This window comes from Muntiacus reevesi, chromosome 15 (assembly GCF_963930625.1).
Source record: "Muntiacus reevesi chromosome 15, mMunRee1.1, whole genome shotgun sequence".
NCBI lineage: Eukaryota > Metazoa > Chordata > Mammalia > Artiodactyla > Cervidae > Muntiacus > Muntiacus reevesi.
In genome coordinates this window covers 64229949-64249897 of record NC_089263.1, presented here as the reverse complement: position 1 = coordinate 64249897, position 19949 = coordinate 64229949, and the positions used below count along the sequence as shown (strand labels likewise).

General features: G+C 56.7%; 2 protein-coding genes across 16 annotated transcripts in view; both read right to left on the bottom strand.

Moving 5' to 3' along the window:
- The window catches only part of KLC1 (kinesin light chain 1), a 64439-nt gene extending 62704 nt beyond the window's left edge, over positions 1 to 1735 (bottom strand). For all 15 annotated transcript variants that reach the window (XR_010659091.1, XM_065906001.1, XM_065906004.1 and 12 more), the window contains exon 1: positions 1463 to 1735. The gene's annotated coding sequence lies outside the window, so the exon portion shown is untranslated. The remainder of the gene's footprint in view (positions 1 to 1462) is intronic.
- A 14530-nt stretch (positions 1736 to 16265) lies between these two features.
- The window catches only part of COA8 (cytochrome c oxidase assembly factor 8), a 36673-nt gene continuing 32989 nt past the window's right edge, over positions 16266 to 19949 (bottom strand). The window contains exon 5 of the mRNA XM_065905971.1: positions 16266 to 19362. Within this exon, the coding sequence (XP_065762043.1) occupies positions 19260 to 19362 (103 nt within the window). The 3' untranslated portion in view covers positions 16266 to 19259. The remainder of the gene's footprint in view (positions 19363 to 19949) is intronic.

Here is a 19949-nt window from a genome sequence, read left to right as displayed (position 1 = left end):
CTTAAGAAGGTATAATTTTTTAAAACAATGTAAAATGTAAGTAACTGCAGTTAAGCTTTTACTTACTATAAAATATTTTAGGTATTAGGTGCCTCTCCTCAGAGCCTTCCCCTCCCTCCTCCGTGCTGGCAATTCCCACGCATGCCTTTCTTCACTATGCACTGTAGACAGTACTCTTAGAAAACCCTGCCAAGCTAGGTGACCGAGCCACGACACAGTGAGGTGACCACCCCACTGTCAAGTCATGACAGCACAGGGTGGCCAGACGCGTCTGCAACATGAGGCTGCATCCTTGGGTGACTCGGAGAAACTGGCTCTTAAGAGAGGGCCCTCCCCCCACATACAATCCCACACAATTTGGAATTTTTAGCATTTAGTATGTCTGTACTCTTAGAAGTACCTAGAAAACAGAACAACGGATCAAATTGCCCACGTTAACAGTCTTGCTGCCAGTCCCTGAAAGAGGGTCATCCTAAATAAGATTATGAGATTTAAGGACGCTGTTCCAATTTCTAATGGAACTATTCACTGAACTATTACAATGTATATACTGAGCTAATTATTCCGATCAATGGCTTAGTCATGCTCTACAAAGAAAGTCTAAAAATTTAACCCATGCAAAGAATCAAAGAACCAACTGACCCTTCACACAGCAATTTAAATGGTGTATCACAAATGTTCTGCTCTCACACTTTTAGAAAAACATTTTTTTCCAAGAACTCCTTATCAAACGGTTAATATGCAAACTCTGAATATGTTGCTTAAGGAAAAGGTTAAAAAAAGCAACAATACATAATCTTTAATACAAAACTGCCTGGCTCTACAAATCTTTTCATTTTTTAAAGAAAAATGTGCAAAAAAAAAAAAAAAAGAAAAACGTGCAGCAAATGTGACCAGAGTACGTATTCCAGGGCAGCGATGCTGCAGGTTAAGCAGGCGCAACTCCAACCCAGGCGAACGCTGTGGCTGAGGCGTTGAGGGTCCGTCACTGCAAGAAAGGGGCCGCGGGCGGGCGGGGTCCAGCCGGCCTCTCCGGAGGGACCAAGCACGCTTCCGAGCCTCCGGCCGCCCGCCCGGGAGCGTGACAGGCGCGTCCGCCCAGGGCGGTGCCGCGGGAGAGGGCGGAGGCCGGAAGGAAGGGGACGAGCTCGGACAAAGCCAGCCGGGCCGACCGCCCCCTCCCCGCGCGCCCCGGGCCCCCTCCCGGGGCGGCTGCCGGGCCCCAGCTGTCCCCGCGGCGGGGCCGGGCCGGGGATGCAGGGCCGGGACTGAGATGCTGGCCGGGCGGGGCCGGGGCGAGGTGGACGGGCGAAGGGCGCCCGGACCCGCAGGAGCCGCGGAGGGAGGGGGCCGGGGCCTGCAGGGGCAGCGGCCCTGGGGGCGGCCGGGGCCGGGGGGAAAGCGGACGCGCCTGCCCGAGGACCGCGGCCGGCGGGGGGACCCGGGCCGGCCGCCGACTCACCGTGCTGCTCCCGCGGGTCTGCGCGCTCGCGCTGTCAGCACCGGGAGGGCGCGTGCGCGGAGCCGGGGCCGCCGGGGGCCGCCGCCTCAGCCGCCTCAGGCGCGGCGCCGCGGTCACGAGCGATGGGCGCTGGCGCGGCCGCCGCGCAGCATCCTCGGCCGCCCGCGCGCGCTGTCTCCCGCTGCGGCTCCTCGCAGCTGCAGCTCCGCGCCCGGCAGGTTCCGGCTCCGCCGCTCGCGCCGCCGAAAATGGCGTCTCCGCGTCCCTCCCCCGGCTCGGAGCTCCCGCCCCGTCATGCCGCGCGCCTCCGTGACGTCACCGGCCCGCCGCCGTGGGGCGGGGCGGCCCGGGGGCCCGGGGCGGGGCGCGCCTCGGGGATGGAGATGCGGTCCCCGGGCTGCCGCCGCGGGCAGCCCGGGGGCGGGGAGGGGGCCCTGCCGGGGCGGCCCCGCGGGGTACGGGGCGGAAGGGGTCCTGAGGCAGGCGCCAGGAGAGCACTGCCGGTCAGCACCACGCCTGGGCCTTTCCCTCCTGGGCGCGCCGACTCGCGCGCTCTCGTAGCAGGAACAATGTTTATTCTCATGCTTTATGTGCTCATTTAAATCCTTCCAGAAGCCCTGAGGCGGGGTGGGCTAGGGGAGCTTTCGCCAGCCCCACCAAAGGAAAGGGTCCAGAGGCGCTAGGCTAAGCCAGGAGGCCCCTGTCCAGAAAAATCCAGGCTTTGGTGGAGACCTGGCTCCCAGGCCCCCATGCCCTGCCCGCCGTCTCGTTCCCTCGCCCCTGGGCCACCGGGTCCTAGAGGGCCCGAGCTCAAACGCACTGTCCAGGTTCTCCCCTCGGCCACCAAGGCCTCGCAGGAACCGCACCCCAGGCTCACGCGCGGGGTGGGCTGCTTACTTAACCCCTACTTCCGGGCAGAAACAGAGATGCCACCCCTGCTGTCGGACCCCACCCGGCAGCCGTGGCCAGGGCACGCCCCTGGCCGCGCGGTGCCGTGACCTCCAGCCCAGCCCGAAGGGCAGTCCTTCCAGGTCAGGCGGTGCTGCTGGGCCCCATCCTGCTGCATCGCGGTTCTGCGGGCCTGACTCAGCAGCCAGCCCAGAGGACGTGCTGATGCAGTGGGCAAGGCTCAGCTTTCCTTGCCTGCCACCAGCTTGGGAGAACCTCGTCCTCCCCACCCCACCCCCGCGCCTGCAGAGGTCCCAAGGGGCATGATTAACCAGGAGGGCTGTCTGCGCCAGCCCCACCCCCCGCCCCCCACACACTTGCTTTTGAACTGCTGAGCTTTTCACATGTCACCACCCCAGCACCAGCAGCCATTTTTAACCCTGCAATTACTGAGTCACCCCGGAGGAAGTAAATGCCCCTAGACTTTCACAGGAAGGTCCAGCTCCTTTGCTTTCATTTATAAATGCGAAGTTGAGCTAAAAGTGGGGACTCCCCTAAAGTGACACAGCAATTACTGGGCAGAGAGAGACCAGCAGTCAATCAAACCACCCCTCCACACTCCCTTACTGGATCAGCCACACCGCAGCTTGGATGTGACCTGCTCCTCAACAACCGCCTTAGACTGGGCATGGCGGGCAGCTGTGACTAAAGTGCTGCAGAGAAGGAGGAGCAGGCTGAGCGAGGCTTCCTCCTCGGTCTGTGACTCTGGGCTCGGCGACTGTTCCTTCCACTCACCCATCAGGGAAGCAAGTGAGGGACCTGGGATGCTCATGCCCTTTTCCGATGGGTGACCAAAAGTGGACATCTTTACAATTGCTCGAGCCCACCCCTCCTGCATCCCCACTGCTGCCAAGCTGTTCAGGCCTTATTATCTCGTTCTTTTATTCTCACAACAAATATCTGTTGAACTGCCAGTGGTCAACATAAGAAGCAACATGCACTGGTAAACAGGATACAGAAGATACCTGCTCTTGCTTCTGCAGTGCTTAATGATGCCTAGGTGGTTCAGTGGTAAAGAATCAGCCCGCCAAGCTTGAGACGCGAGTTGGATCCCTGGGTTGGGAAGATCCCCTGGAGAAGGAAATGCTTGCCTGGAAAATCTCACAACCAAGGGGAACCTGGTTGGCTACAGCCCATGCGGTTGCAAGAGTCAGGCACGACTGAGTGAGCAGGCACACAAGATCACCACTGGCAGAGGCAAGGTGATGGGGTCAACTCTGAGGCAGGCAAGTGAGCTGAGATCTACAACAGAAAGGAGCCAACTGCAAAGCAGCTGGGGACACGAGGATACTCCAGGCAAAAGTCCTCGGGTGGGAATGAATCTGAAGCGATGACAAAAAGAGAAAAGGGCAATCATCCATCATACCCGCGGACCCTCTTGGAAGCACAGCGAGGCACCCTCCTCCAGGAAGCTGGGCGGAGCGCCCATCCTCACCCACGGTCTCCCACTGAGACCAGCAAACATCTGTCCATCTGTCCATCCTCCCTGAGGATCCCAGGCATCCTGTCTCCTTCAGTCCTCTGACTCTCACCATGACTCCTAACAGAAGTGCCGCTGTTTCCATTTCATAGATGTTGCAGCTGAGGCCCTGCATGTTCGGAGGTCTGCTTGCTGCCTCCTGGGGAAGAGGCGTTCATTCAGCTTTAGGAACAAATGGCAGGCCCTGGGTCTCCGTGTGCAGACACCCACAGAGCCAGGAGTTGATGCCTTTGTGGTGGGGAAGCCTCTGCAGGGGCAGCGAAGCCTTCATCTGTCCTTCCCATAAACCTGGAGGCGAGCAACATGTTTGCACATCCCTGTAGTCAACAGCCTGCCTGACCAGCCTGGGTCCTGGAGGCGTGAGGCTGTGCCTGGGGGGCCAGCGGGCACCCCACCCCATAGGCAGGACTAGGGGTTCCTCCCTCCTCATCCCGGGTAAGTGATCTTCCGTTCTGGAAAGGCAGCTGTGGCCGCCTCCTCACTCTGTCTGCCTGTCTCTGTCTCTCCATCCTCCTGCCCTCCTGTTTCTGTCTCCTTTCCACCTTCCACGCCCCTGTTCTAACCCCGAGACGTCAGCAGGCAGCCTGTAGGTCGAGACAGAGGTTGGGGCCGCTGTACAGCCCCCAGGGCCCAGATGGAGCAGTGACTGACGTCCCTGGTCAATGAAGAGTGGGGAAGAAAAAAAAAAACACGCTAAATGCTAAACTCCTGCTATTTGGAGTCACTGAGGCATCACACACAGTCTGGGAGGGCTCAGTTCAGTTCAATCACTTAGTCATGTCTGACTCTTTGCAACTCCATGGACTGCAGCACACCAGGCTTCCCTGTCCATCACCAACTCCCGGAGCTTACTCAAACTTATATCCATTGCATCAGTGATGCCATCCAACCATCTCAGCCTCGGTCATCCTTTTCTTCTACCTTCAGTCTTTCCCAGCATCAGGGTCTTTCCCAATGAGTCAGCTCTTCACATCAGGTGGCCAAAGTATTGGAGTTGCAGCTTCAGCATTAGTCCTTCCAATGAATATTCAGCACTGATATCCCTTAGGATTGACTGGTTGGATCTCCTTGCAGTCCAAGGGACTCTCAAGAGTCCACTCCAACACCACAGTTCAAAAGCATCAATTGTTCAGCACTCAGCTTTCTTTATGGTCCAACTCTCACATCCATACATGACTACTGGAGCCAGGATTTATTGAGAACCACTGATGCAAGGTTGGGCAAGGGGAGGACGCCCCTGCACAGGTGAGCCCAGGGCCTGCAGCAGCTGAGACAGGAGGCTAGCCTAGGAGGCTAGCTAGGTGAGGAGGTGGGCCAGGTGGGCCAGGGATCAGGGGACCCCTGCAAGAGTGGCATTCACATGGCAACTGGGATCGCCCCAGCGGAGGAACCGCAGGAAGAAAAGCATGGTACCCAGCAAACCACACAGGCTTGTGTCTCCAGGGGACAGCGGGGCCCTGTTTTACCATGGTTTTAAAGCATCCATCTTTTTACTGAAAATGTCTGTGGTTGTCTGTGTCCAGAGGCAGCCCTTTGGGGGAGACCGGGATCAGAGGTTTCCCTTTGATCCTGCGGGGTCTTCAGAGATGGTGGGAGGCGGCAGCGGCCCCAGTCCCGAGAGGGCCTGAGAAGGAGGAAGGGAGGGAGGGAGGAAGGGGTTAGGAAGCCAGCCTGCCCGGGAGGGGCCTTGAGTGGCGTCCCTCGGGTCCGGTCCGAAGGGCGACCTGACCAGTTGGCCCAGGCCACACGGGCCTTGCTCCCGCGGAAGGGCAGGGAGGGGGGAGGGTAAATACAGGCCGTGCGGCCAGGACCCCCCAATTTCCTGCCGGCCCCACCGCGCGTGCCCCTAGCCTGGGCACCGCCCACCAGCCCGGCCGGAGCAGCGTGGGCATTCTTGGGCCTTCTCCTGGCCGGGGCACCCGCGGGGAGGGGAAGCCTGGCATCCAGACCCCCCGGGCCGACCCCTGAGCGGCCGGCCTCTCTCTCCGCGGCCGGTCACACCCTCTCGGGCTTCCGTTCTGAAAATGGCATTTATCAGATTTTCAGAGGCTTTTCCTTTATAGAAGTGGTGCTACCTCGCTTCACTGAGCTCGGGGAACCCCTTGCTCAGACAAATGGGAAAACAGCGGCACGAGGGGTGGGAAGGGACCGGGGGTGGGCCCGGGGCGAGGAGCTGGGGGAGCTGCAGGGAGAAGCTCCGCCCTCTAGTTTTTTTTGTTTGCTTGTTCTGTTGTGAAGCCTGGGTTCTGCTGGAGAAGTCTGAGCCCGCAGGAGTGCCCTGGGCCCCCAGCGTTCCTGAATGCTGAGTGCAGTTCCTGATTTCCTTCTTTTTTAGGAAAAACCTACACAACGTAGAATGCACGTTTTTTTTTTTTTTTTAATTTTCTTTTTTCAAATTTTATTTTGTTTATTTATTCGGACGTGCTTAGCTGCAGCATGCCAGGGTCTTCCCTAAGGCGTGTGGGACCTAGTTCCCTGACTAGGGTTCAACACCCCCCCACCCCCGCACTGGGAGCGGGGAGTCTTAACTACTGGACCTCCAGGAAAGTGCCCGAATACATCCCAAGGAGACCACTTGGTGCGTTCTGATACATTCTCACAGCTGTGTCACTGAAAGCCCCATCAGAAAGTGGAAACCTCCCATCACAGCACAGAACTCCCTCACGTGCCTTCTCAGGCAGTCGCCCAACCACACTGTGTTTCGCTGTCTCACTTGGTTTCACTGTAGATGAGCTTTGGGTGCCCAAGCATTTTACGTAAAATGGAACCACAGGTGTCTACCTGTGAGCCTGGCACCTTTCATGCAGCTAGAAGTTTGCACCCCTGTTGTCGCCTTCCTCCTATTGACAGGGACTTGGGCTGCTTCCACTATGTTTATTGTGAATAAATCTGATCTAACCTTTCTCCTACAAGTCTTTGGGGAACATGTTGTTGTTGTCCAGTCGTGTCCAACTCTTTGCGACCCCGTGGACTGCAGCACACCAGGCTCCTCTGTCCTCCACTATCTCCCAGAACTTGCTCAAACTTATGTCCATTGAGTCGGTGATGCCATTCAACCATCTTGTCCTCTGTCATCCTCTTCTCCTTCTGCCTTCTATCTTTCCCAGCATCAGGGTTTTTTCCAATGAGTCAGCTCTTTGCATCACGTGACCAAAGTATTGGAGCTTCGGCTTCAGCATCAGTCCTTCCAATGAACATTCAGGACTGATTTCCTTTAGGATAGACTGATTTGATCTCCTTGCAGTCCAAGGGACTCTCAAGAGTCTTCTCCAGCGCCACAGTTGGAAAGAAATGGGGGACATACATTTTCCTTTCTCAGGTGAATACCTAGGACTGGAACTGCCGGCTTATAGAGCAAGGGGCATGTTTCGTTTTATGAGAAACTTCCAAATCTTCTTAATGACTGGCCATGTTACACCCCAGTGTATCAGCATTCCATATGTGGCAATCTGCTGGCCTAGCACCCTTGAAAAGATGGTTTGGAACAGAGGGCAGTCATACCTCCCAGCAGAAATCCCCAGGGGTGCCACACCTGGATTACGGTGGGGTGATGCTGGCCAAGCAGATGGCTGCTGGGAGGCCTCAGGCCTCACTGGAACATGTGCTCCAAAGCTGCAGAAACTGGAGGTGCGGTGTGGTGCAGATTGAGGAGGAGGCACGAACCACCATCTCAGGGGGAAAGATGGGTGGCAGCTGGGTGGTCTTAGGACCAGCCCCGCTGCAGGCCCAGCTTACAGTTTCCAAAGATGGCAGCTTCAGTATCTTCCCCCCCCCCGCCCCACCCCACCACCAATACCACCACATTCTTCTTACCGAGTGACTTTGACACTCCTCCCAACAAAGATAGTGTCTCTGTCCCCTCCCTGTGAATCAGGGCAGGCCTGGGCTACAGTGGAAGTGACTCTATGAGAAGCCAGCTCTCACGGGCTGATCCTGCCTCCGCCTGGCTCTCTTGGGAAGCTCACTCTCGGCACCCGACTGCCATGCTGCTGGGAGGCCTGAGCGGTCCCCAGGTGAGACGGGCCAGAGCAGCCTGCATAGACGGTCAGCTGACAGCCAGCTTCGCCTGCAGACGTGTGAGTGCAAAGGTCTCCAGACGGTGCAGGCCTCCAGCCCTGGTATTCCCCCGCCCCTGAGACGTTCGGGAGCATGGACAAGCCACCCCAGTGTGCGTGCCCAGCCCAGACCCCTGACCAGGCTGGCCTCGAGCCCAGACCACTAGGCTGTGCCGCTGAGCTAGGGGGTGGCTTGTTCCCCAGCAGGACCCCGTTCCTCCAGCGCTCACGGCCCTTTGGGAGCCCCTGACACCGGGGGACAGACGGGGCGGCCCTGAGGCCCATTCCTGCCCACAGCTGAGGTGAGGTCCTCCTGGTGGGCACGACAGGGTGTTAAAGGCGGAGGGCGGGAGAGAGAGAAAGAGGAGGCACCGCGTTCAGTCCTGAGCTGTCCACTTCCCCCTGTAATCAGGAGGTTCCTGCCGGAGTCCAGAGATCCAGACCCAACTGCGCCTGTGAAGTGGGGATAATCACGCTGCCCATCTGCCCCTGGGAAACTTGGGAGGAGCCCGTGGCTGGGAGAGGTCTCAAGAGTGCCAGTCCCGTGTATCACCCTGATCCCCGGGCACCGCTGATCAGTGGCAGCGCCTGGGGGCATCTCCTCGGGGAAGGGGCTCAGCCAGTCTCCATGGTGATCACCCGGCGGGGCAAGCTCCCCCAGCTCCCTCGGGGGAGGGCTGGTGTCTACAGCAGGGCTCAGAGCCTGAGGGGCTTCGGGCGGTCTGAAGGCCTGGGCTGTGGTCCCCGCTGCCCCGTGCCCCCGCCCCCAAGGCCCTGAGTGGATTCACGGCCTGGACTGACCCTGTCGTGTTCTCTTGTATCCCTGCCCCATCCACCTAGCCCCACACTTTATGGTCCAGCACAGTTGGCCTCCTCCAGGCAGTCCTCCTGGTCCTTCTCTCTCCTGAGGATTCTGCTGCCTCAGCTCTGCGCTCCCAGCGCAGGAGCAGCCTGGAGGCAGGTGGCCAGGCCCCTCCGGAGAGACCATCTCCCCATCTCCCCATCAGCCGTCCTTGTACGGAATGCTGAAGGCCCGGGGGTCTACAACCTCTTGGTCACCCCCTCTTTTCACCTGAGATGGCTATGGTTCCCGGGAGGGGGTGTTGACTTGCTCAAGGACACAAATCTGGGGCTCCTCACACGGCCAGATGCATAGCTTACTCGTTTTAAGACAGAAAAAGTAGCCCTGTAGGTGCCAGGTCTCCTGGAATCGGCACAGGCTGCAGCCCCCCCACAAACAGGAGCTGTTGGGGGTTTAAGCTCTGGATGCTGACGGCCAGCCTCATGCCGACACCTCAGGACTCAGCCTTCTCCTGCCTCTCCGCGGCACCAGCCTCATCCAGCGAGACCAGCTGTCTCCCAGCGTCACGAGTGCCCTGGGAGCACAGACCCGGCCCTTCCCCCTTCCACCCACCCCAGGTTCCCCTAGCTCAGTGGAGCTGAATGAATGAATGAGTGTGTGAATGAGTAAATAACGAACGAGGATACAGTCAGCACCCTAGGGGCTGATTTCACATGTCCCGGTTGGGAATCCCTGTGTGCCTTGCCCCTCCCCACTCCCGGGTCCATGGTCAGGCTTTCTCCTGTGGCTTTCTCCCTTCTGTCTCTGTCTGGGTGTGTGGTCAGGCCTCAGTCTGGCTCCCTTTATAGGAGCAGAAATGGCTGCAGCAGTTCCAGACATCACATCTGTGCGCCCCACTGTCCAGAAGGAAAGAGCCTCTCACCTCTCATCCACCCATTACGCCTGGCCCGGGGCTTCAGCGGGATTTCACCTCCCAGGTCCCAAGCTCCCTGGAACCCACCTCTGGGAGAACACCTCGCCTTGAAAGGGAAAGTGTTAGTCGTGTCTGACTCTTTGCGACCCCATGGGCTGTATCCCTCCTGCTCCTCTGTCCATGGGATTCTCCAGGCAGGAATACTGGAGTGGGCTGCCATGCCCTCCTCCAGGGGATCTTCCTGACCCAGGAATAGAACCCAGGTCTCCTGCACCGCAGGCAGAGTAAGGCGATGGGAGCCTGCTGCCGCTGGACGGGGGACAGAATGGAGGCTGGGGGCAGGTCCTCTGTACAGGGGGCTCTCTGAGCTCAAAGCAGGCATTTCCTTCTGGGGGTGGGGTGCGGTGGGGAACCTCCAAGCAGACCTCCAAGCAGAATCTGCTCTGGCTCAGCCAGTCAGGTTTGTTGAACCCTCAGGCCCCATGTGCCTGCCTGCAGACTGGCTTCCATCCTTCCTCCCGCAAACCCCCGGCTGCCAGACACGCCTGACTATGTGTGGAGCGCGACTGCGGGCGCCGTTGACGAAGGTTTTCTCTCCTCGTGGGTTTCTTGGTCCCCACTTGACCTTTGGGAGAGGAGGGCCCGTTATCCCCGCCCACGGGAGTCACCTGCAGGCCGGCCCAGCTGGGACCACGTGACCTGAGAACCGCCCAGGAGGAAGGGCCGGGGTGGGGGGCAGAGGCCAGTCGGAGTGCACCCAGAGGAGTGACTACCCCAGCCCCTCGCGACGGCCGCCGCGCTGGTCCCGCATGCAGAGGGGAAGGCCAGGCCGGCAGAAACCCTGGAGCCAGCAGACCCAGCCGCCGCGCCCAGGGAGCACTCAGCCCTGGGGCGGGCCTCTGTCTGTGCCGGCCCCCCGTGCGGCTCTGCAGGGCAGGGCCGGGAGGGGCAGGCGCTGAGCAGGGAACTGTGCGAAGGGACACATCGCAGCCGGGGCTGCAGAGGAACTCAGTTGCCTTCAGAAGAGCCGAGGTGAGCTCACCTGGGCTGGGTTCTGCCGGCCCCTCTAAGTCGCACCCAAGGCCTCTGGCTTTAACCAGCACTGTGACCCCGTCTGCAGAGAAGCTCAGAAACCACAGACCACCTCATCCCATGTCTGGTACACCCATTCCCCAAGAGCCAGCCAGGACAGGCAGCACGATCCCACTTCACAGATGGAGGAGCTGAGGCTCGAGAGTGGAAACCGGCCGTGAGGCCTCAACTGAGGTCTAGTCCCTGGACCCCAAGTCGAGTGCCCACTTGGCCGCCACAGTGAGAAAGACAAGCCTCTGCTCACGTTTTTGCCTCTGAAGATTGGATTCAGGAAGAGGCTTTTAGTAGGACCTCTGGAAATTTTCATTTATTGATTCATTGTAGAAGCTGCTGATCCATCAGACATAAATCTCCTTCTCCTTTTTCAGGGCTGCGAATCGACCCAATCTCATCCAAAATGCAGTGAGTTCGCTTGCTCATCTCCTCACTCACCATAAGTCTGGAGCCCATCAGAGTATGTTTTCTGTGGTGGCTGGAACAAAAGGCCACAAACCGGGGGCCTTCAAACACAGAAATGTGCTCCCTGGAGGTCAGAGGCCGGGACTGAGGTACAGGCATGGCTGCTTCCCTCCGGATGCTGTCGCCGGCCTCTCCCCAGCTTCCGGCAGCTCCTGAGGCCCCTGGCTTGAAGATGCTGCGCCACTTCAACTTCTGTGTCCGTCTGTCTGTGCACAGCCTCCCCTTGTGTGTCTCGGTCTCGTCTCCCTCCCCTTTCGAAGGACACCCTTAAATCCAGGATGACCTCTTCCTGATATCCTTATCTTAATCACCTCTGCAAAGTCTCTGCTTCCAAATCAGGTCACCCAGGTAGGAAGGCTTAGGATGTGGACGCACCTTTTGGGAACGACCAGGACAGTCAGGCTCGTCACAGAACCAGGAAACTAAAGTAAAGCCACAGTGCTGTTTAAAATTGTGGGGTAGCCACAGAAAAAAAAGGTGAAAAGAAGCAGGGGAAACTAACCTTACTAAGACAGATACACATATTATTGTTCTTTCTTCAGCAAATTTTATCAGAAAAAAATTACTGTTTTTAACTGGGGCAAAATATGTTGTTGCTATTTAGTCACTCAGCTGTGTCTGACTCTTCCACACTCCATGGACCGCAGCACGCCAGGCTCCTCTGTCTTCTACTATCTCCGGAGCTTGCTCAAACTCATGTCCCTTGAGTTGGTGATGCTATCTAACCGTCTCATCCTTTGCCGCCCCCTTCTCCTTTCGCCTTCAATCTTTCCCAGCATCAGTGTCTTTTCCAATGAGTCCGCTCTTGGCATCAAGTGACCAAAGTATTGGAACTTCAGCTTCAGCCCTTCCAGTGAATATTCAGGGTTGACTTCCTTCAGGATTGACTGATTTGATCTCAAAATAAACATACTAAAATAACTTCTGTTAGCTACCGTAGGTGTACAGTCCAGGAACATAAAGTACATTCGCATTATTGTACGACCATTGCCATGGAACTTTTTCATCTTCCCAGGCTGGGATTCTATACCCACTAAACAATAACCTCCTGCAGCCCTTGGAAGTCACTGCTCTACTTCCTGTCTCTGGGAGTTTGCCGACTGCATGTACCTCATATAAGTGGAATCACACAGAATGTGTCCTTTTCTGTCTGGCCTATTTTACTTTATACACTGTCCTCAAGGTTTATCCATGTTACAGCCTCTGTCTGGATTTCCTTTTTTAAAAAAATGTTTGATTATTTGGCTGCACACAGGATCTTCGACCTTCACTGCAGCATGTGGGATCTTCCCTTTCTGACCGGGGATTGAACCCAGACCCCCTGCAGTGGAAGCACAGAGTCTTAGCCCCTGAAACTCCAGGGAAGTCCCAGAATTTCCCTTAAAGCTGTTTAATAGAGTCCCTTGGACTGCAAGGAGATCAAACCAGTCAATCCTGAAGGAAATCAACCCTGAATACTCATTGGAAGGACTGATGCTACAGCTGAAGCTCCGATACTTTGGCCACCTGATTTGAAGAGCCATCTCATTGAAAAAGACCCTGATGCTGGGAAAGATTGAGGGCAGGAGGAGAAGGGGACGGCAGAGGATGAGATGGTTGGATGGCATTACCAAGTCAACAGACATAAGTCTGCGCAAACTCCGGGAGATAATGAAGGACAGGGAAGCCTGGCGTGCTGCTGTCCAGGAGCTCACAAAGTCAGACACGACTGAGCGACTGAACAAGTGCAACCGAGGGACTGAGTTTTAACTTCACTTTACATTTACTGAAATGTAAAGAGCCACACTTCTCACTTCTCGGCCTTTTGGCTAAGATCAAAGGCCTTCCCTGTGGCTCAAATGGTGAAGAATCTACCTGCTATGCAAGAGACCAGGGTTCCATCCCGGGATCAGGGAGACCCCCTGGAGAAGGACATGGCAACCCACTCCAGTATTCTGGCCTGGAGAATTCCATGGACAGAGGAGCTGGGTGGGCTACCGTCCATGGGGTCGCAGAGTCGGACATGACTGAGCAACGAACACACAGACACAAATAGCCACGAATGGCTAGTGGCTCCTGGACTGGACAGGCTACTCTGCGCCGCCTTCCTTGCCACCCCGAGTCCTGGCAGGAGCTTAGCAGGGCCTCCCCGGCCCTGGCCACCTGCGGAGTGATCAGGCCACGGCCTCCCTTGCTCAGAGCCCTCTGTGGCTCCCCCCTTGCACTCAAGGGGACAGCCAGGGTCAGTGTGGTGGCCAGCCAGGCCCTGGCCTACCTCCCCAAACCGCTGTCTCCCGTGGTTCCCGTTGCCCCACCACGCTGGCCATCCTGCTGCTCTTGGCTCTGCTGGACCCCTGCGGCCCCAGGACCTCAGTCACTTCTGCCCAGACCTGGGTCAGGCATCTGCCATCCGCTCCCTCCTGAACCCCGCACTTGCTTATTTTCCCGGCACTGAGCATCTGGGGACCTTCTGTATCATCTACTCCTTACTGCACACATGTCTGCCCCTCCAGGGTTCCTGCCAGCTCTGTTCACGGATGGCCCCCCTCCCCGCAGTAGCCTTGTGCATCAGGCACTGAACGGGAGGCCTCCAACCTGGGCTCTCAGCATCCATCCTCCCTGCCGGGGGGCGGGCCCAGGACCCGGCCGGGCCAATCAGGGCAGGTCTGATTCCAGGGCACCCTGGGTGCAGGGGCCTGCCTGGCCTGGCCCGCCTGGACCCTGTGCTCTGAGGGGCCGCTGAGCCCCTCCGAGGATGCCAGGCAGCCATCTGAATGAAGCTCCACGAGCCGAGCCCGGCAGGGAATAACACTGGCTCACTGTTACTATTACTCAGTAACGGGGTCCAGGCTACAGGGCTCTCCTTAGCGCATCTGTGTGTCCAGGGCCGACCCTGCACCAGGCAGCGTGGGGAGCCGGGTGGGGGCTGGGCACGGCGACCAGGAAGAAGGCCGCCTCCCCCGGACGGGGCAGTCATGTCCCCTGGTGACCTCTGGCCCATGTCTCAGAGTCTGGAGTTTGGGCCCAGGTGCAGCGGGGCTCTGGCTGATGGGAGGCCCGTCCTCGTTCTCTGCGGAAGCCCCTCGCTGGGGTGGGGAGCTGGGTCTGTGCAGGTGGCTCAGCAGGGGTCCTGCCAGAGGGGACGCCCCCCGGCCAGGGCTGTACTTGACGTCTGGCCACCGTGGCCGGGCCTGGGGGGGCAGCAAGGAGCCACTAGGGCGCTCCTTTCTTTTTAAAACAAGTCTTGTCTGCCTTCCGCTTTCCCGGCAGATGGGCCACGCCGTCACAAGCCAGTGCCCGCAGCTGTGGCCGGGGCTCTGACATGAGGCTTGTCCACTCCAGCAGGGGGGGCGTTCTGCACAGGCTTCAGGATTCCAACGAGAGCGGTCACAGAGGTGGGTCTCCTCAAGGGAGGGACGGCAGGGATCAAAGCGCAGGCTCATTCAAGGAGGGGCAAGCCTGCAAGACCCCCCCATATGTGACACCTACCTACAGACACCTCCCGCTGAAACTCCCGCTGGTGCTGGGGCTCGACTTCCTGTCCCCGTGGAGGCAGGAGGTGCTCAGGAACCGGCCCTTTGGATGTTATTAGGCGCTAACTTCTGCATTTGTGAGGAGCCTGGTCAGTGCCAGGCACTGCCCCCCACTCACACTTGCAACATGCTGGGTGAGTGACTGCAGCCAAGGAGGCTGAGGCCGGGCTGGTCTCCCTGAGAGTCTCCTCAGTGCAGGCTGGCACACAGCCGCTCCTCAGGCCCTCCTCTGGAGGCGGCCAGTCCAGTACGCGGTGAGGGTTATGACACGGAAATACAATTCAGATGCACCATCAGTGACTCGCGCCAGAAAGGACCAGAAAGTCCCCTGCGCTTCCGATGATCATCCTGGTTCCTTTGTGGGGCTGGGGGGGGGGGGGGGGAGTAGCAAACATGAGCAACTAAAAAACCAATGTCTACAAACAGCACCCGATGACCAAACTGGAAAGCATGTGAAAAAGCAGAGACATTACTTTGCCAACAAAGGTCCGTCTAGTCAAAGCTATGGTTTTTCCAGTAGTCATGTATGGATGTGAGAGTTGGACCATAAAGAAGGCTAAACGCCGAATTTATGCTTTTGAACTATGGTGTTGGAGAAGACGCTTGAGAGTCTCTTGGACTGCAAGATCAAACCAGTCTATCCTAAAGGAAACCAGCCCTGAATATTCATTGGAAGGACTGATGTTGAAGCTGAAACTTCAATACTTTGGCCACCTGATGCGAAGAGCTGACTCTTTGGAAAAGACCCTGATGCTGGGAGAGATTGAGGACAGGTGAAGGGGACGACAGAGGATGAAATGGTTGGATGGCATCACCAACTTGATGGATATGAGTTTGAGCAAGCTCTGGGAGTAGCTGGTGATGGACAAGGAAGTCTGGTGTGCTGCGGGCCCTGGGGTCGCAAAGAGTTGGACACAACTGAGTGACTGAACTGAACTGAATAAAGAGCACCCACACACAGAGGGGGAGAGAGAATTTTATTCTACTTTTTAATTCAGAACAGAAGCATTAAATCTATCAGAGATGTTTTCTGGGAAAAGCAGAATAAAATACATCACTGAGATAACTTTTATTCTGTAATTATTTAAAAGTCTATCAAAATATTTAAATATGGCTGTGACAGAATCATCTTAAAACAACCTAATTTTTTTAAACTGAGCATACAAATTTAGAATCAAATGTGTGCGTGCCCTCTGTCCTGTCCGACTCTTTGTGACCCCCTGGACTGTAGCCCTTAGGATCCTCCGTCCATGGGATTCTGCAGACTAGAATACTGGAGTGGGTTGCTATTTCCTACGCCAGGGGATTTTCCCAAACCAGGGATTGAACCTGGGGCCTCCTGCATTGCAGGTGGAGTTTTTATTACTAGCGCCACATGTAAATAAACGTAATTAAAATTTTCTTGATAAACAAGGATTTACTATAATGGAAAATAATTTAAAAAGAACATAGGCATACATATACACATATATATGTATAATCGAAGCACTTTGCTATACACCTGAAACTAACATGGTATTAGAAATCAACTGGACTTCAATAAAAATTTTATTTGCATTTATTTGTGACCTAAAGTAACATTTAACACCATCATTTAATTTTAAATGTTTAGGAACTGAAGAGGAAAACAGCACTGTCATTTCTTGTTAATTTCACTCAGTATTTAAGAACCTAGCAAAATGGTTTACACCATCAGTCAAGTAGCCACTAGGCATTAAATTATTACAGAAAGACAACATACAGTTACTGCATTTCAACCGCCCTTAAGACCCATGTTGCTAAAACGCTTCTCGAGTCCCCAGTGTCTAACTGCCATGTAATTTATGGCAAGTGCAAATGCCCGGAGACCCACTCGGGCCTCTGGCACCAGGACTGGGGGTGCCCTGCACCGCGCCCCCCGCCCCGGCCGTCCTGTCGCCGGGGTGACACAGGGTGTCGAGACGCCCGTCGTCCCCTCCCCACCCCCCAGCCCAGGACGCGGCCACTGTGGGCGCTGCTGCTTCCGATCATTCTCAAAGCAAGCTCGTCTTTCACAATTTTTAATTACAAAGTCTGAGAGTCACGTATGCCTTTTGTCTGAATACAGAACATGCTTTTGGCTCATCCTGAAGCCACTCTTTATTTGGCGGCGGTGGGTCCCAGCTGTGGTGTGTAGGGGTCCCTCTCTGCCGGGGGTGCAGGCTTCTCTGGTGACGTGCACACGCTTTTCTCTCGCTGTGATGAAGTCACTCTTGAAGCATCCTGGAAACCCTGAGGGTAGCAGCATCTCCTGGCCCCAGCCCCGAGGGGCTCATGCAGGACCAGAGCCTCAGTCTCTGCCCGGCCCTGCATCGCCCCGCCACCCCGAGCACCCAGCCTGGGGATACAGCGGCCCTGGCTGCTGGGCTTTCCCCAGTGTGGAGGCCCACGGGGCCTGCTCCTGGAGACCTCTGGCTTCCACCTGTTACTTGCCCCTGACCCCTGCCCAGAGCTTACCTGAGGTTCTGTCCCTTGAAACCTCAGGAGGCCTGCCCAGGGAGGCAGGTTATGACCCGTGCGGGAAGAGCTGCGGAGGTAAGGCGTTCTTGGACAAGACAAATACAGGGAGTGCGTCACCAGGTCATCAGCTGAAGCCCAGACTGCATTTGCTCAGCGAGCCCATAAATCAGCTGTCGGGAGGTCCAGGCAAACCGCCGGAACCTCGGGATCTCAGAGGGCGTCTCAGGACACACCTGCGTCTGCATGGCCGCCCACCAGCCCACAGGTGGCCATTTTCAAGATCTCCCTCAGTCTTCACAGAGATGGTAACTCATAACAAGAGGGATCTTTTAACTGTTTGCAACTGGTTACTGTGAAAACACACCCTCAAAATTGATCCGCAAAAGGAATTAGAAACCATACCACTGGAAGTTGTTGGGAGAGCATGTTGTTGTTCAGTCGGCAAGTCGTGTCTGACTCTTTGCGACCTCGTGGACTGCAGCACGCCGGGCTTTCCTGCCCCTCACTACCCCCTGCAGTTTGCCCAAGTTCCTGTCCATTGAATCGGTGATGCCATCCAACCATCTCATCCTCTGCTGCCCTCTTCTCCTTCTGTCTTCAATCTATCCCATTTAAGACTTAAATAACCTGAAAGCCAGTCAGTGAGTCTGACCGGATGGGAGCAAGAATTAAAACCCAGAGAACAACAACAAAAAAGGCCGAAGAACGGTTCATGCCTCCAGGCTCGCTCACACGGAACCAGGGCCCTGCCTGGCCCCCTGGCCCTGCTGCTCTCTCTCCACAGACCCGCGGTGTCACCCGGCTGGAGACGGGCTGTGTTGAGTGGTGGCGTGATGAGTGAGATGGGGTTATTCCTGGGAAGCCTGGTGTTTCAGGCTGCTTGGTGCACGCGCTCCACTCCGCGGGGACCTCTGTGGACACTGGGTTAAGAGTCCACGGAGCTGACGGACCGCGCAGCCTCACCCGGCACCTCGGTGTTCCCACGTCTGTCCGCGGGGCCCTTAGAAGCCAGGGGTGTGGGTGGGGGGTGAGTGTGCGTCCCCTGGGCTCCGGAATTTCTCCTTGGAGGTCATCTTCTGTGGCAGTTAGTAAGCTACAGAAGAAACCTAGCCTGTCGACCACTGTGACACCTCATTTTGGAATAAAAGCCTTTGCCTTTGGGTAAAATCCAGATGTCTCGTCTGTCCTTGAGGACGGCCCTCCCGCCCACCGCCACGGCTCCGGGACACAGCACAGAGGGAGCCTCGTCACGTTATAACCACATAGCCCACTTCAAACAATGCTGCTTTCAAAAGGATTGGAAGAGAGGGACATGACCGTAGCAATCTCTTGTGGAAAACTCGGGGAACAGGCTCTGCCTCACTGGGGTAAACCGAGAAAACTCCCAGGCACCCCTTCGGGCCCCTGGGGTCTGTGCAACTCCCGGGACAGCTGCGTGTCTTCAGGGCCTGGACCTGGGATCGCCAGTCACCAGGGCCCACCGGGCGGGGAGGCCATGGAGACACCGCAGCCAGCTTCCAGGTCATTCCCGTCAGTGGGGTCGAATGTTTCAGTCGAAGTTTATTAATATTTTTATATCGCTGTCTTCCAAATTGTGCGTGTGCGGTCAGTCGAGTCTGGTTCTTTGCGACCCCATGGACTATAGCCCGGCGGCTCTTCTGTCCATGGGATTCTCCATCAGAAACACTACAACAGGTTGCCATTTCCTTCTCCAGGAAAGCCTCCCAACCCAGGGATCAACTGTGCGTCTCCTGTATTAGAGGTGGATTCTTTTACTACTGAGCCACTTGGGAAGCCCTCTCTTTCAAACTGGTGTAATTCAAAAACTCAGAGGACAGTGCTTGTGTTTTATTTGCCATCATCTCAGTGGCCAAGAGCCAGCGTGGAATTCACCGTCAGGACGGAGCCACGTGGGCCTCGGCATACGTACCAGGACCCGCGTCCTCCAGCCTGCCCGGCGCTCACAGGTTTCAGAACCCTTGTGAAACGAGTCCCAGAGACAGCTGCTACTCGAGGAACCTCAGGCGAGGAACCGGGTGGATGGGTGAGGGTGGGCTCCTAACTGCTGGTCTTCTGTTTCGGTCTAAGCTTGTTCCAAATCCTCTCCAGCGCCACTTTTCCCATGAAGAAGGTGATGGCAAAATTACGCTTGTACCAGTCCCTACAGGGGAACAAGATGAGCACACGTGACACACGCTCAGAACCCCAGGGCCAGCAACCAGGCATCTGAACTGCCTCCTCCCCGCCCTTCCACACCATCTCTGCCTTTTCCCGCCCTCACTAAAGCTCAGCTGTCCACAAAAGCCTGCTCTCCTTGCACCTGGGCTTTCATCAGGCTGATGTGCCCGGGGCCCCCTTTCCACTCCTGGAGGCCGCTGCAACCCTCCTCTGATTTTTGCTAGAAGCTCCAAAAGAGCCTTCAGAAGCCTTGAAGCCCCAGAGCCCTGTGGCATCCTCCAGGAAACAGCACAGAGTGATGGGGGCGCGGCCACTTAGCAGCAGGACCGCAGGCTCTGTAGGAGCGGTGGGGACCGGTGGGGACCCGCCTGGCTCTGGCCCCTTATTTGAGTAAGACGCACATGCCACAAGCACTCCATCTTGAGACACTAGCTTATTGCAAATGCCAGCATCATAAAGTTCCATACCTTCTTCTAGGTGATCTGGGCTTTTGGATAACTTGTGTCTCTAAAGCTTCTCATTGAAATAAAATACTAGGATGGAGTTACAGGCTGTCACAGGCACACTCGC